This window comes from Sciurus vulgaris (genome assembly GCF_902686455.1).
Source record: "Sciurus vulgaris genome assembly, chromosome: 18".
Classification (NCBI taxonomy): Eukaryota; Metazoa; Chordata; class Mammalia; order Rodentia; family Sciuridae; genus Sciurus; species Sciurus vulgaris.
In genome coordinates this window covers 11,967,752-11,980,526 of record NC_136479.1, presented here as the reverse complement: position 1 = coordinate 11,980,526, position 12,775 = coordinate 11,967,752, and the positions used below count along the sequence as shown (strand labels likewise).

Genomic DNA, 12,775 nt, shown 5'->3' with positions numbered 1-12,775 from the left:
CCCTTGTAAAATGGGGACTAGAAGCATCGGGTTGAGTGGTGGGAGGGGGCAGGCTTTTATCACCGTGACCAAAATGCCTGCAGAGGAAGCGGAGGAGAAGCGGATCCTGGGCTCACGTCTTCAGAGGGTCAGTCCACGCGGGACCAAGCCCATGGCTCTAGCCGAGGTGAGCAGCACCTCATCTGGAAGGACGCGGTGGAGGGGCCGATCCATCGCCGCAGCCAGGCAGCGGGAGGGCTGGAGAAAGGCCTGCGGCCATCGCTTGGCCAGTGCCCCACGCAGGCCATCGCCCCTGCCGGGAAGGAAATCCAACTTGTGCAGCTGAGCCACCTCCACGTGACTCTCCTAACTCAACAATTCTGGGGATGCTGAAATCAGCCGGAGGCTGGAGGAGCCAAGGCTGGTGGGAGAGGGGGAGCCGTTGGGGGAAGCCAGGCTGGGACGCTTGCGGCCGTGGCTGCCAGCAGGGGCTGAAAGCCAACAGCAGAGTGAGCTGCCTTCTGTTCACCAGGGTGAGCAAACCGGAGGCCTGGGCAGAGCGGGGCACGGAGCCCCTGGACTGGAAGAGGCTGCGTGGGTGGCAGGGGGCTGGGGTGGAGGGGGCGTGGCGTGAGGTCCGAGGTGGGCGGGGCCTCTGGGCTGGTGGGGCGGCACTTTAGAAAGGATGAGAAGGGGCCGAGGGATGTAAGCCAGAGATTGACAAACTGACCAGAGGACCACATCAGCCCGTCTGCATTTTATAAATAAAGTTTTATTGGAACACGTCCGCGCCCTTACGCTCACACACTGGCATCTGTGCTAGGGTGCAGAGCACGTGGTTCCGGCGTGGCTCACAGCCTGCAGTGTTTACCAACCGGCCCTCTACAGAAAGGGTTTGGGGACTCCTGGCTTAAACAGTGGAACCTGGCCAAGTGATTCATGTCTTAATGGCCACATGGATGGTAAAGGGCATAATGTAAACAGAAAGTGCAAGCACAGGGAAGGAAGTGGTCATGAGAGTCACAGCAGTTAGCACTGTCCTGCTCCAGGGCCTGCTTTCTTTGGGTGAGGATTCATTAAATCCTTCTAACAGTCATGCAAGGTAAGTGGGTTTTATGATGTCCATTTTGTAGATAAGGAAACTGAGGCACAGAGTGGTTAAGTGATTTGCCTAAGGTCACACAGGCAACTGGCAGAGCAGGGATTCGAACTCCACAACAGTCTGGGCTGGGAGCTGTTTGTGCCATTCTGGCAACTGATGGTGTACAGGAGGAAGGCCGTGCTTCTGCCAGTGACAGTCAGAGGGGATCCTTAGAACAGAGGCAGGGCTTCACTGGGCTTTGCAGGATGCGTAGGAGTTGGGCACACAATTGCCAGATGGCACTGGGGGCTGGCAGCAGAGGTAGGGTCATGTGAGGACCAGAGACTGATCAGCTGTGAGATTCGGAGTCAACTGGTCTTCTTACCAAGAGTGGACCACAGGCTGCAGTGGTTTTGGAGAGGGCATTCTGCCCAGCCGTGTATCATGTAAAATCATGCAAAATTCAAATGCAGAGCCCTTCGTAAAACATCATCAGGAATGTCCAGATGGCAGCATCGGAGCCTCAAAGGGAGCCCCACCCTCCTCAGGCCCATCCCTGGGACTGTGCAGCTTGCACATTCGTGAAGCCGGCCTCCCGGGCTGGGAGTTAACTGCATTGGGTGACTCCTTCCAGCCACTGGGACTGGACTCAGAGAACCTGGCAGTGGGGTCACTGCGGGGCCCAGAGGTCATATCTGGTCAAGTCCAGGTCCTCGAGGAAGGGAACCAGGGCGGCTTCTGCATCCCCAGAGCTCCAGGGGGCAGCCCTCAGCCGGGCTCCCTTTGGCAGAGCCTCCAGGGAGAGTCTGTTTTTACCAGTGAAGCTGCAGCCGATGAGCCCAGCAGGGGGGCAGCGGGTTCCCAGCAGCTGTGTCCTGCTGCCCTTCTCTGGCAGAGTGGAGGGCGTGGCCTCTGACATCTTTGCTGGACTCAGGAGGGGGAGAGGCTGAGGGCCAGATGGGAAAAGGAGGGAATTGTGGGAGAGGAGACAGGGGGAGCGTGTCCAGGACAGATGTGCTGGACCAAGACCTCATTCTGTACGCCTTGGCGGTAAACACTGCTCTCTGGGCTGGCTCAGGGCTTAGGCTCAGGACCACCCACACAGGCGGGTTCCTACATCCAGTTTTCCCTCCTCCTCCCTCGCGCTCTGATCCAAACCCAGCTCCTTTAGTTTGGAGTGAAATCTGTCAAATATTTTGACATTAACCTGGTTAGACTACTTTATACTATGGTGTCAATGACTGAATGGCTTAGCTCATTGATTGCTGGTTACAAAGAGCCTCTTAAGGCAAGTGAAGATTCCTAGAACATACTGAAAAGCTGGTGGAGCAGGGCTGGGAGCTCCTCCTGTCTTTACCCTTATTTATCAAAAGAAAAGCATAGAAGGCAGAACATGGGCTCTGGTGTCAAGGGGACCTGGGTTCAAATTCTCTTCCTCCCCCATTTCCTATCTGTGTGACCTGGAGTAACTTACTGAACCTCTCTGAGCCTCGGTTTTCCCAGGCTGATGATGATAATTAATACCATTAGACGACGAGAGGCTTAAATGAAAAGGCTGGTGAGCCCAGTGCTGGTGCAGAGTAGTAGGCTTTCAAAAAATACTAGTTGTTTTTCCCTCTGGTTCTGACTTTAGAGAGCAAGTTCCTAAAGAGCGGCCTAAGTCCTGGAATGCAGTAAAAGGAGATCTGCTTGCACTGGAATTAGAGACCCGACTGGCCATTCTGGCTGTGTCCCTGCCTTGCTGTGTGACCTAGGGCAAGTTGCTTAGCCACTCTGAGCTAGATCTCCTCTTCTGTCTTAGGTGGAGGTGGTCAGTCCTGCCTCTAGGAATTGTGGAGGATGAAGGAGATTGTGCATGTGAAACTATTAGCAAAGTCCCTCCCCACACCTGCAAAAAGATCAATTCTCTTCAAATTAAAAAATCAAAAATCAGCCTTAGTTTTTCCTGTTCAGGAAAATGGGGATAAAGCCTCTGTGGTTCTCATTTCACAACTTGCCTCCGAGGCCACAAGAGAGAATGCAAATAAAGGCCACTGGGCTGGAGGGGACGTACAGAGGCTGGTGTGACACGGCCCCTAGTCCCTGGCCTTCAGCCACCGGACACACAGAGATCCGTAGGACTGGGCAGCAGTTCAGGGCACACATTTCTTTTTTCTTTCGTTGAGTTATAAGCAAAGTTATTAATGGTCTCTTAGCAAAAAAAAAAAAAAAAACCTAATTTCTTCATTTCCAAATTAGGAAGCAGAGCAGAGGCGGCTGCAGTGCTGGTGGCCCTGGCTCTGCCCGGGGAACCGGGGCCAACCTGGGCAGAAGAATTCTTTTCCAGACTTAAAAAGAAAAAAAGAAAGGAAAAACCTCTCTGGGGCTGGGGCTCGGTGGCAGGGCGCTTGCCCGGCACGTGGGAGGCACTGGGTGCAGCCTCGGCCCCACGTAAAAATAAATAAAGGTGCCGCATCCATCTACAACTAAAAATACTAAAAATATAGATATAAAGCCCGGCGCTTATACTAGAACATGAACAGAGCTCAGGTGGTGAGAGTCCAGGCAAAGAAAGGGAAACGGAGAACAAGAGTGGACGGGGAGGGAGGGCGCTGGCCGAGGCCCTGGACCGCTCTTCCGCCCGGAGCTGGGGAGCCAGAGCAGTTCTGGGGCCCTGGGAGGAAGCGGGCCTTCCACGGCAACTCCGGTGGCCAGAGGAAGCTGCGTCGAGGCCATCTTGGTCACAGCCGTGCCCGAGGGGCGCGTCTGCTGGCCGGGCCTGCCAGCCCTCTACCCCTGGACACTTGACCGAGACGCCCGGAGCTCAGGTGGGATCCCGAGGGTGAGGGGGCTTCCGCCTGTGCGGTGGCGGTGGGAGCCCAGCTCCGTCTCCTGGGAGCGCTGCCGTCTGGGGGACGGTGTGAAGGGCCGGTCCCTGTCTGACAGTGTGAAGGGCCTGGGTTTGGACCTTCGTAGCGAAACTGTCCGTCTGAGCTCCTTCCCGCGTCTCTGGGGAGGCCACGCTTCCGGCCGTACGTCCCTGGGCGTGTCGCAGCGGCTCTGGGAGCCGGGCTCCCTTGGGGAAGGCAGCGATGACCTCCGCGGTCTGCCTGGCTCGCAGCGCCCAGGGAGGGGACCTGTTCCTGGGTCACAATTCCTGTGTCTTTCAGAGGCGAGTCTGGAGCCGGCAAAACCGAGAACACCAAGAAGGTCATCCAGTACCTGGCCGTGGTGGCCTCCTCCCACAAGGGCAAGAAGGACACCAGCATCACGGTGAGTGGCCGCCCGGCAGGTGGCCACGCCTGACCCGGGTGTGACCTGGACGCTCTGAGCACGTGGGCCACGCCACCGCCCGGCCTCCAGCTCCCGGCTGGAGTGTCCCAGCCTCCATGGACAGAGCCCTCTCCCCTCCTCCGGGGTTTCCCACAGGACCACTCAGGGGCCATGCTGTCCTTCTGCAGCAGGTGGCGTCCTGGCGTCCACCCACTCCCACAGCACCTGCCCCCTCTGTCGTGATGACCACCCAGGTGCCCAGACACTGGCCCACATTCCCTGGTGGGGGACACAATCCCACGACTAGGAGCCACTGCCTAAATGGTTCTCCGAAGTCCCCAGGACTGCGGCGCACCTTGGGCAGCTCCTTCCTCCGTGTCCTCGACCCCAGGGGAGGCGCTCTGGTCCAGGGCCCGTCAGTCCCTTGCTGTGGGACAGACCCTGCTGGGTGAGGCCAGGGCTGAGGTGCTGTCTTCGTGGTTACCAAGCTTCCAGACAAGTGGAGACGGCGCCAAATCGCCGCGCGAGCCCCCTGATGGCCCGGACCGCTGGCAGGCGCCATGGCTCTGGGCCGTCCTCCTCTCCACCCGCCCGGCCTGATCCGCCCAGGAGGGGCCGGGCAGCAGGCCCTGAGTTGCCCCCACCCCTGTCTGAGGTCTGGGGACAAGAAGGTGGAAGGCCAGGCGTCACTGCTGCCTGCCATTTCAGATCTGTTGAGGCCCTTGAGGGGACTCTGGCGATCACGGCAGCCAGCTTGTCTGGAGGCCTGGGGTGGTGCCTGTTGTAGCTTTGGGGACCCAAGGCCTGGCCTGTCAGCTCTGCCCCTGGCAAGCTGGTTCCCAGCCAGGGCGCAGGAACCGATGGCCCCCGGATGTGGAGGCTTCCTGCGGCCTGCCTCTGCCTTTGTGATAAAAATGAGAAGTGATGGTGATAGTGACAGAGTTCACCAAGGACCTGCCAATCTCCTGCACATGGAGCACCTCTCAGGTGTGATCTTGCTGGCTACCATTTTAAAGGGTCCACTGTGACCAATGTGGTGGTGGCACGTGCCTATAATCCCCATGACTCGGGAGGCTGAGGCAGGAGGATGACAAGTTTGAGGCCATTTAATGAGACCCTAGGCATCTTAGTGACACCTGGTCTCAAAAAATAAAAAAGACTGGGGATTTGGCTCAGTGGCTAAGCGCCCCTGGGTTCAGTCGCTGCCATCTGAAAAGACAAGTCCACCGTGGTCCCAGGAATCACAGCCGACCTTGGGAACATGAGGCCGCTAGTGATCAGAGAGGGAGGGAAGTGAGTAGCAGGGAAGAGCCGAGGAGGAGGAGCTGCGCCATCTGGGGAGACAGGCTGTGGGGGCTGGATGCCCAGCCCGGCCCGTGTCCTGCCCGTGAGTAACCCTGACCTTTGTTTCCTGCTGTGCTGTCTGACCGCAGCAAGGCCCGTCTTTTGCCTACGTGAGTAACCGAGAGTGTTCCCCTGGCCCGGTGTGTGCGGGCGGCACGGAGTGGACTTAGATCTGCATGCCCCTCTCGCACCCCCGAGCCCCCACCCCGTCAGCAAGCGCCCTGGCTCCCGTCCCGCGGGCGTCGGAGGCCAGGTGCTGAGTGAGGCCCGCGGCTGTGCGGGCCCCAGGTGGATCCCAGCGCCCCGAGCCCCTCCTGCCCACCAACCTGCCCAGCCCCAGAACCCTGACCGGCTGACCCCAGGCGGCCCTCCCGTCTGGTTGAGCATCTAGGACTGCCGCCCAGGCTCCCGGCTTGACGGACTGTCGACGCTCGGCTGCGGCACGCCTCCCGCCCCGCCCCTCCCGCCCCGCCCCTTGCACTGTGTGCCCACGCATGCGTGTGCCGTGTGCTGTCCTCTGCATGCTGGCGCTGGCCAGGCTCGCGGCGCACTGGCTTCGGTGGCGGGTAAGGCCCCAGCTACGCCACGCGCGACCTGTCCTGCTCGACCTCTGCCTGTGGGAACTCATTTCTAACATGGAGCTTGGGGGGCTGGCAGGTGGGTCAGGGGCCTTGCGTGGCACCAGGAGGAGCACACTCCATCCGCGTTAGACGGGCATCGGGGTGGTGGCAGGCAGGAGAGTCGGGATTCTTCCTCCAGATGGGCTCCTGTGTGACCTTGGCTGAGTCGCTTACCTGTTCTGGCCTTAGTCGCACGGTGCACAAGATGAGGCCCCGAGTTAAAGCTCTCCTCCAAGATCCCCCTCTCCTTCTGCTGGGTCCTCACTTGGGGTGGGCATGGAACCCCAGGTTAGTGAGCAGAAGTGACTCCTAAGAAAACCCATGGTGCTCTCGTCAGTATCCGCGGTCGGAGCGATTCCGCTCACGGGGCACCCGGAGCTTCCCAGGCTGAGGCTTCGGCTCCTCTTGCTCTGGGCTTTGCAGAGGAGAAGGGCATGTGGATAAAGGCCCCGAGGGACAAGCAGGAGCTTCCGTCCTGTCCCCAGGAGCAGCTCCTCAGCAGGCGGCAGAACACTGTGCCTGCTGTGTCCCTGCTGGGCGCCTCCCAGCGTCTTGCTAGCCAGGCCTGCTGCCTGGGAGGACAGGCAGCTAGGACCCCAGAGCCACGCTGGGACCGGGAGCTGGTGCCAGGCTGCAGCGCCCCCAGGACCGGGCAGACCAGCGCCTCTGCTTCCTCTGCATGACTCAGCCGGTTGGCCTTCCTGCCTCACCTGAGCACTGTGCACAGGAGCCCCGCAGAGGGCTCTGCGGGCTGGATAGGTCTCAGCTGCGTTTAACCCGGCGAATGGAGGGCAGGCAACAGCTTTGTTCTGCAGTGGGTTGAAAGGATTCCTGGTGGGGTTTGCCCCTCCCTTACCTTCATCTTCCATTGGAGATGTCAGAAAACCCATCCTGACAATCTAACATCAAAACATCGTCTTAATGCAATCAGAAGGCTCCTAGGGAATTAGCTTGAAGAAGACTGCTGGAGGACCACGTACAGCAGAGTGGGTTGGGCACTGCACAACTTCAGGGGCACCATTTACTAGGATGTGAATGACATCCCTGGTGTTGTGCAGTATGATGGTTTTCAGTAACAGTGACATTTCCTAGATGACAGGCACTTGTCTTTGAAAAAGTAGTCTTTCTAGGAAACAGAAGTCCTAGCTATCAGAGAGCTCTTCTGAAATCCTCAGGGTCTGAGAGGAGGTAGGGGATTGGAGAGAACCTTTGTGTCAAGGGCAGAGTTTGGTGACGACATCTACCTCAGGCCAAACCATCAGGACCCAGGTCACTTTCTCCAATAACTAAATGCAAATGAATTCTAGGGAGAGCTGGAAAAGCAGCTTCTACAAGCAAACCCGATTCTGGAGGCTTTTGGCAATGCCAAGACGGTCAAGAACGACAACTCCTCGCGATTCGTAAGTAGCAAAGCCCCACGGGTTTTCTGGAAAATGTTGAGGTCCCCTGGTGTCGCCTCCTGCTGAGAGACAGAGCACAGGCACCAGGGGAATCTGGGCCCGGGTGTAGGGAGCCTCAGCAGCTTCTCCAGTCTCTCATTGGCTCGATCGCTCAGTAACTGTTCATTGAGCATCTACCGCGGATGAGGCACATTTGACATTCATAATCCATTTACTATTGACTGAGCACCTACTATGTGCTCGATACTCATCTCCGACACTCATTTATTCTTCAAAGCATGCAATGAGCTCATGCACATATGTCCTTCACCACTTATTTAGCACCTATTGTGTACAGTCATTCTGGGAGGCATCTTTTTTTTACTTTTCATTTGCTGAGTCAATTTATATGAAGCACCTACTGCATACCAGGCACTGAACCAGGTTCACAGAATCATGGTGAACAGTTTAGACGTGGTTCCAGCTTTCACGAAGCCCATGTCCTGGTTGGGGAGCCGACAGTCCATAAGGCAGGAAGTGCCACCGCCCACGCAGCTTCCTGAGGCTCCAACGGTCTCCCCTTTTAGCTGGAGTCTAACGGGTGGGAGAGCTCGGGAGGTGGGTGGTTGGTGACACGTGGGCCAACATTGTTTTATTGTACAGAAGCAGCAAAGGCCTCCGTAGGAAAGTCCCTAAGATCTGAGTCAGGAGAGGCCGCGGGCGGGCTGCACCTGGCTCCTGGAAGCGGGAACCTCTGCTGGCTCCTGGGCACCTCTGGGAACTGTCCCTCACGGGCGGGCCATGGGAAACCACAGACACTCGGGCCCTGCCCGCCCAGAGCTGATGTGCGTGCATCTCTGTGCCTGTTCGCACAGCGCTCGGCCCCGTGAACCCGTTCTTATGACTCGTGCAATGTCCCCTTTCCTGGCCTGAGATCAGGTTAAGAGCAAAGACGGATGGCCTGCCTCCCCCGTCAGGTTAACACGGGCTGCAGGTGCCCTTGTGAGGAGGGAGCAGTTGACTCCGAGGGAAGGCTCAGGTGGAGGCCCGCCCTTGGCCTTGGCTCTGCCTATCGCCTGCTCAGCCCATTTTCCCACATTTGACGTGGTGTGGCCGCGATGGACTCGAGTCCTTGCGAGAGCCGGATGAGGTTAACCCTGGGCCTGTCCGACTCGCTCGGTCCCCGCAAGGCTGGGACCACCCCCGCTCGGCGGGCTCGGGTTCCTTCCAACCGGCTGCCCTTTTGGAGGCCCTGAGCGTTTGCGAGGGTCGAGGGTCGGCCCTGCGCCCCCAGGAGACTCCCTGGCATCCCGCTCCCTGTGACAGCGAACCCCGTTTTCCTGTTCCAGGGCAAGTTCATCCGCATCAACTTCGACGTGACCGGCTACATCGTGGGAGCCAACATCGAGACCTGTATCCTTCCGCCGGCCGGGTCACGTGGCGGGGAACCCCGCCCCTCCCGTGCTCTTGAGCTTCCAGAACACTCCGGCCATGTCTGCTTCCGCAGCCGCAGGCCTTGTTGTATCGGGCGGTGCGAACGCGGACCCGGGATGGAACCCCGGGTTGGAACCCCAGGCAGCCGGTGCTTGGTTCTGGGTGAACCTCCGCGGCCGGGCGACCTTGGCCACTCGTCGCAGGTGCCTGCCTGGCGCAGACACGGTGCATCGACTCTCGAAAAGCTCTCGGCACCCACCAGGGACAGAGGCGCTGGTCAGGCGCCCTGTCGTGTGATCTGCGGCCAAACATGACCCCTTGTCCCTGCGGTGGGTCTGCGACCAGCCGCCCTCCGCAGGTAGGAGCCCTGTGCAGAAAGGCATGTGCGGCCTCTCGTCCTGCGGTCTGGATGGTGAAGCGGGGCCGAGTGGGAGATGGCCGGGCTCAGGGATCTCCGACCCCAGAAGCAGCCCAGGCGGCCCTTGGGCTCAAGGTGCCAGGTTGACAGCAGAGCAGGAGCCTGGGGGCGGGACTCGGGGGAATTTCAGCTGCGTTTGGTGCCCTGGAAAAGAGGGCCAGCTGAGGAGTGGTCCTGGCCTGAGTCCAGTTCTCAGCTCAGCCCTGTGGCTGTGGGGCTCTGGGCAAGTTACTTAGCCTCTCTGAGCCTCTGCCCTCATTGTGCTCCCTGTATGATGGGGTGGTACCCGCTTCCCCTCTGGAGTATGGAGTGGTTAAATGAGATGATGTGGGTGGCAGGTGGCATGCAGCTTGGCTGGGCTTGATACCTGGTGGCTGTTGTGTAACTGACCTAACCTTTGTGTTACCTATTGAAATCTGCCGAGGTTTTCCCCAGAAGATGGGCATTTGTGTACTGATCTTTAAAAACAAAATCTCGATTCATCTGGAGAAGCACCGCAGCAAATTGTAGCTCCTTAAACCCAAGTGTGAGGACCAGGCTCCGTTTGGCTCCTCAGAGTCCGTAACACGGGGAGAGCACTTGAGCCCAGGAGGTGGAGACCAGTTGGGCAGCGCAGCCAGGCCCCCTCCCAAACAACAGGCCGAGCCTCGACACCCAAGGAGCCAGGGAGGTCACTTCTCTGTCCCCAGTGCCACTAGGTCAGTGATGTGGTCCCTTCCCGGTCACGCCAGGTCATGCACATATCTCTGCCCTCGGGCCCGTCGTCACGGGCAGGTTCCCAGACGCTCCTGTGCAGCTCCAGATCCAGGGATCTCTGAGGTTAGGAACTCGGCCACCAGAGGCTGCCGATGGCCTCTTTCTCCCAGAGGACAAGGCCGGTGTGTTCTGCAGCAGTACCCCAGCTGCTCCAGGGCGTGAGGATGGCACCTGAGGTTTATGGCAGGTGCACAGTGCTCTCCTGGCCCGAGGGTTGGGCGGCACATGCTGAGCTCCCTCCTGGGCCCTTGGCATGTAGTATCTCATTTAGTTCTGATCCTGCTCTGGGAAGAGGGGTTGGTGCCTGTTTGGGGTGACTGTACTCGCGTCCTGGGTCCCCGCCGGGTTCCTAGTGAGTGGGGGTTGGGGGTCGCGTGGTGGGCAAGTGGAGTTCAGACCCGGGTCTTCCGGAACAGCTTCCAAGCTTGCTTTCCAGGAACCAGAGCCCAGCCCACCCACCAGCCCCAGAAACTTTTGAGACCAGATGTCCTCTGCTGGTTAAGAACCCTCCCTAACTGTCCAGGACTGCGAGCCAGCCCACCTAGCCAGGAGGCCGGGCCTCAGCCGCTCCAGAGCTGGGGTTCTGGGGTCCTGGGGACCCTTCTCTATGGCGTCAGTTGGCCTGGCCTCCACCGGCCTCCCCCAACCCAGCTCTCCTGAGACTCACCGTGGGGCCTATTGACAGCCCCCTCCATCCCCTCAGGCCCCCTCTTTGGAATGGGGTGTGGAGGACAGCGTGGCCACGCACTTCTGGCTGTGTGTCCTGGGACATGGCTGCTCTCTCGGAACCTTGGTGTCCCTACCTCCCTCGGGGAGCTGGGGAGGCTCAGCTGAGGACACGTGCCCAGCACTGGGCACAGGGACACGCAGGTTCTATGTTGAGGGGTCCTTACCTTCACTCTGCAACGTCTGAAGACACCCCGGGGTGCTGGGGACAGAGCCCCGTGCTCGGCAAGGCTCTGCCACGGAGCCACATGCAGCCCTGAAGACAGCTGGTCACAAGTGGCACGGCTGGTGGCATTGGGAAGCATCTCGTCCTGGGTCCCTGCCACCAGCTCTCCACCTCAGCCCTCCATCTGGAACATTCTATCCCCATCTTTTTCTGCTTTTCCTTTTCATTCTGTCTCCCTTGCCTCTTACTGGGCCTGGCATCTGCCAGCAGCACCCAATAGTCTCGCTGGTCCCCAGGGCCAATGGCCAGAGAACTGGGCGGTCAGCCTGCCCAGCCCGAGCCCTCCAGAGCTGTCCAAGGACCCTTGTCCTGGCCTGGTCATGGTCCCCACCAGTGGCACGGGGAGGGGAGGGGCCGGGTTCTGTGAGCACAACCCCCGCAGTGTCCCCAGGACCCTTGACTCCTACACCAGACCTGCTGGAGAAGTCGCGGGCCATTCGCCAGGCCAGAGAGGAGAGGACCTTCCACATCTTCTACTACCTGATCGCTGGGGCCAAGGACAAGATGAAAAGTGAGTCCCTCACCATGACCGTGGCCAGCGCTTGGCCCGTCCTCAGGGCTCGGGTGGGTGACTGGCTGGTCAGAGAGAGAGCCCGCTTTGGGTGGCAGGCGGGCAGCCCCTCGCCTTCCCAGAGAGAGGGAGGCTTTTGCTCAGCCATCCTTGTTTACTGAGCACCTACTGTGTGCCTCAGTGGATGGCGACTGCAGTTAGACATTAGACCTTTACCCAAGTCCAGTGAGATGCAGCCTGTGCCTCCAAGGCCAGTGGAAGAAAGCACCACCTCGCTCGGCTGATGACCTTCCCAAGTATTTAAGATGTATTCTGATTTCGTGAGGAGTTTAGACAGTGGGGTTAAGGACTCTTTGTTACCTATGACTCAAAAGCGACTTTGAATCAGCCTTTGTAGGACAGAGGTCACCAGACTTTCTGGAAAAGGCCAGAGTCAATCTTCTAGCTTTGCTGGCCATGTGGTTCATGTCAAGCTGGCCAGCTCCGCCAGTGCCCTACAGTCACAGCCATCAGCGGGACCTAGACCTCGCGGTTGGCCGCGTTTCCATGGAACTTTATTTGCAGAAACAGGCCGAGTGCTGAGGTTTGCTGGCCTCCGTGGTAGGGAAATGATTTTTTCATGTAAACGTGACCTGCCTCGTGCCGGATTCCAGCAGGTGTGCAGTGTGCGGTCGCGTGGATCATGTAGTCCTCCACTAACTTTGAGGGACACACAGCTAAGGGGGCAGACAGACAGTGGCGTCTACCTCCTGGTAATAGGTTTAAGTCCAGAATTCCAGGAGAACGGCACCAGCTTTGCTTCCCGTCGGTATGGGGTCTGAGCTAGTGCTCACCCCGGCGGGGTGGAGGTACTGCCCAGCCCCATGGCCAGGTGGCGTGACCCGTGGCACTGCCTGGCTGCGTGGCCTTCTGCGGCCTCTACATGGGGTGGAGCAGTCCTGGGTGACAGAGCGCTGAGCAATGCCCCACCCCAGCGAGAGTATGGATCCGCACTTGGTGGCTGCGGGTGGCCCCGCAAGGTGTTCAGGAGCCTGTGGCCTCGGCTCGGC

At 59.1% G+C, this 12,775-nt stretch overlaps 1 protein-coding gene across 1 annotated transcript in view; it reads left to right on the top strand.

The window, feature by feature from the left end:
* The window catches only part of MYH11 (myosin heavy chain 11), a 91,827-nt gene that overhangs the window by 37,571 nt on the left and 41,481 nt on the right, over nt 1–12,775 (top strand). The window contains exons 5-9 of the mRNA XM_079120602.1: nt 4,210–4,312; nt 5,746–5,766; nt 7,584–7,676; nt 9,005–9,068; nt 11,628–11,726. Coding sequence (XP_078976728.1) covers nt 4,210–4,312; nt 5,746–5,766; nt 7,584–7,676; nt 9,005–9,068; nt 11,628–11,726 — 380 coding nt within the window. The remainder of the gene's footprint in view (nt 1–4,209; nt 4,313–5,745; nt 5,767–7,583; nt 7,677–9,004; nt 9,069–11,627; nt 11,727–12,775) is intronic.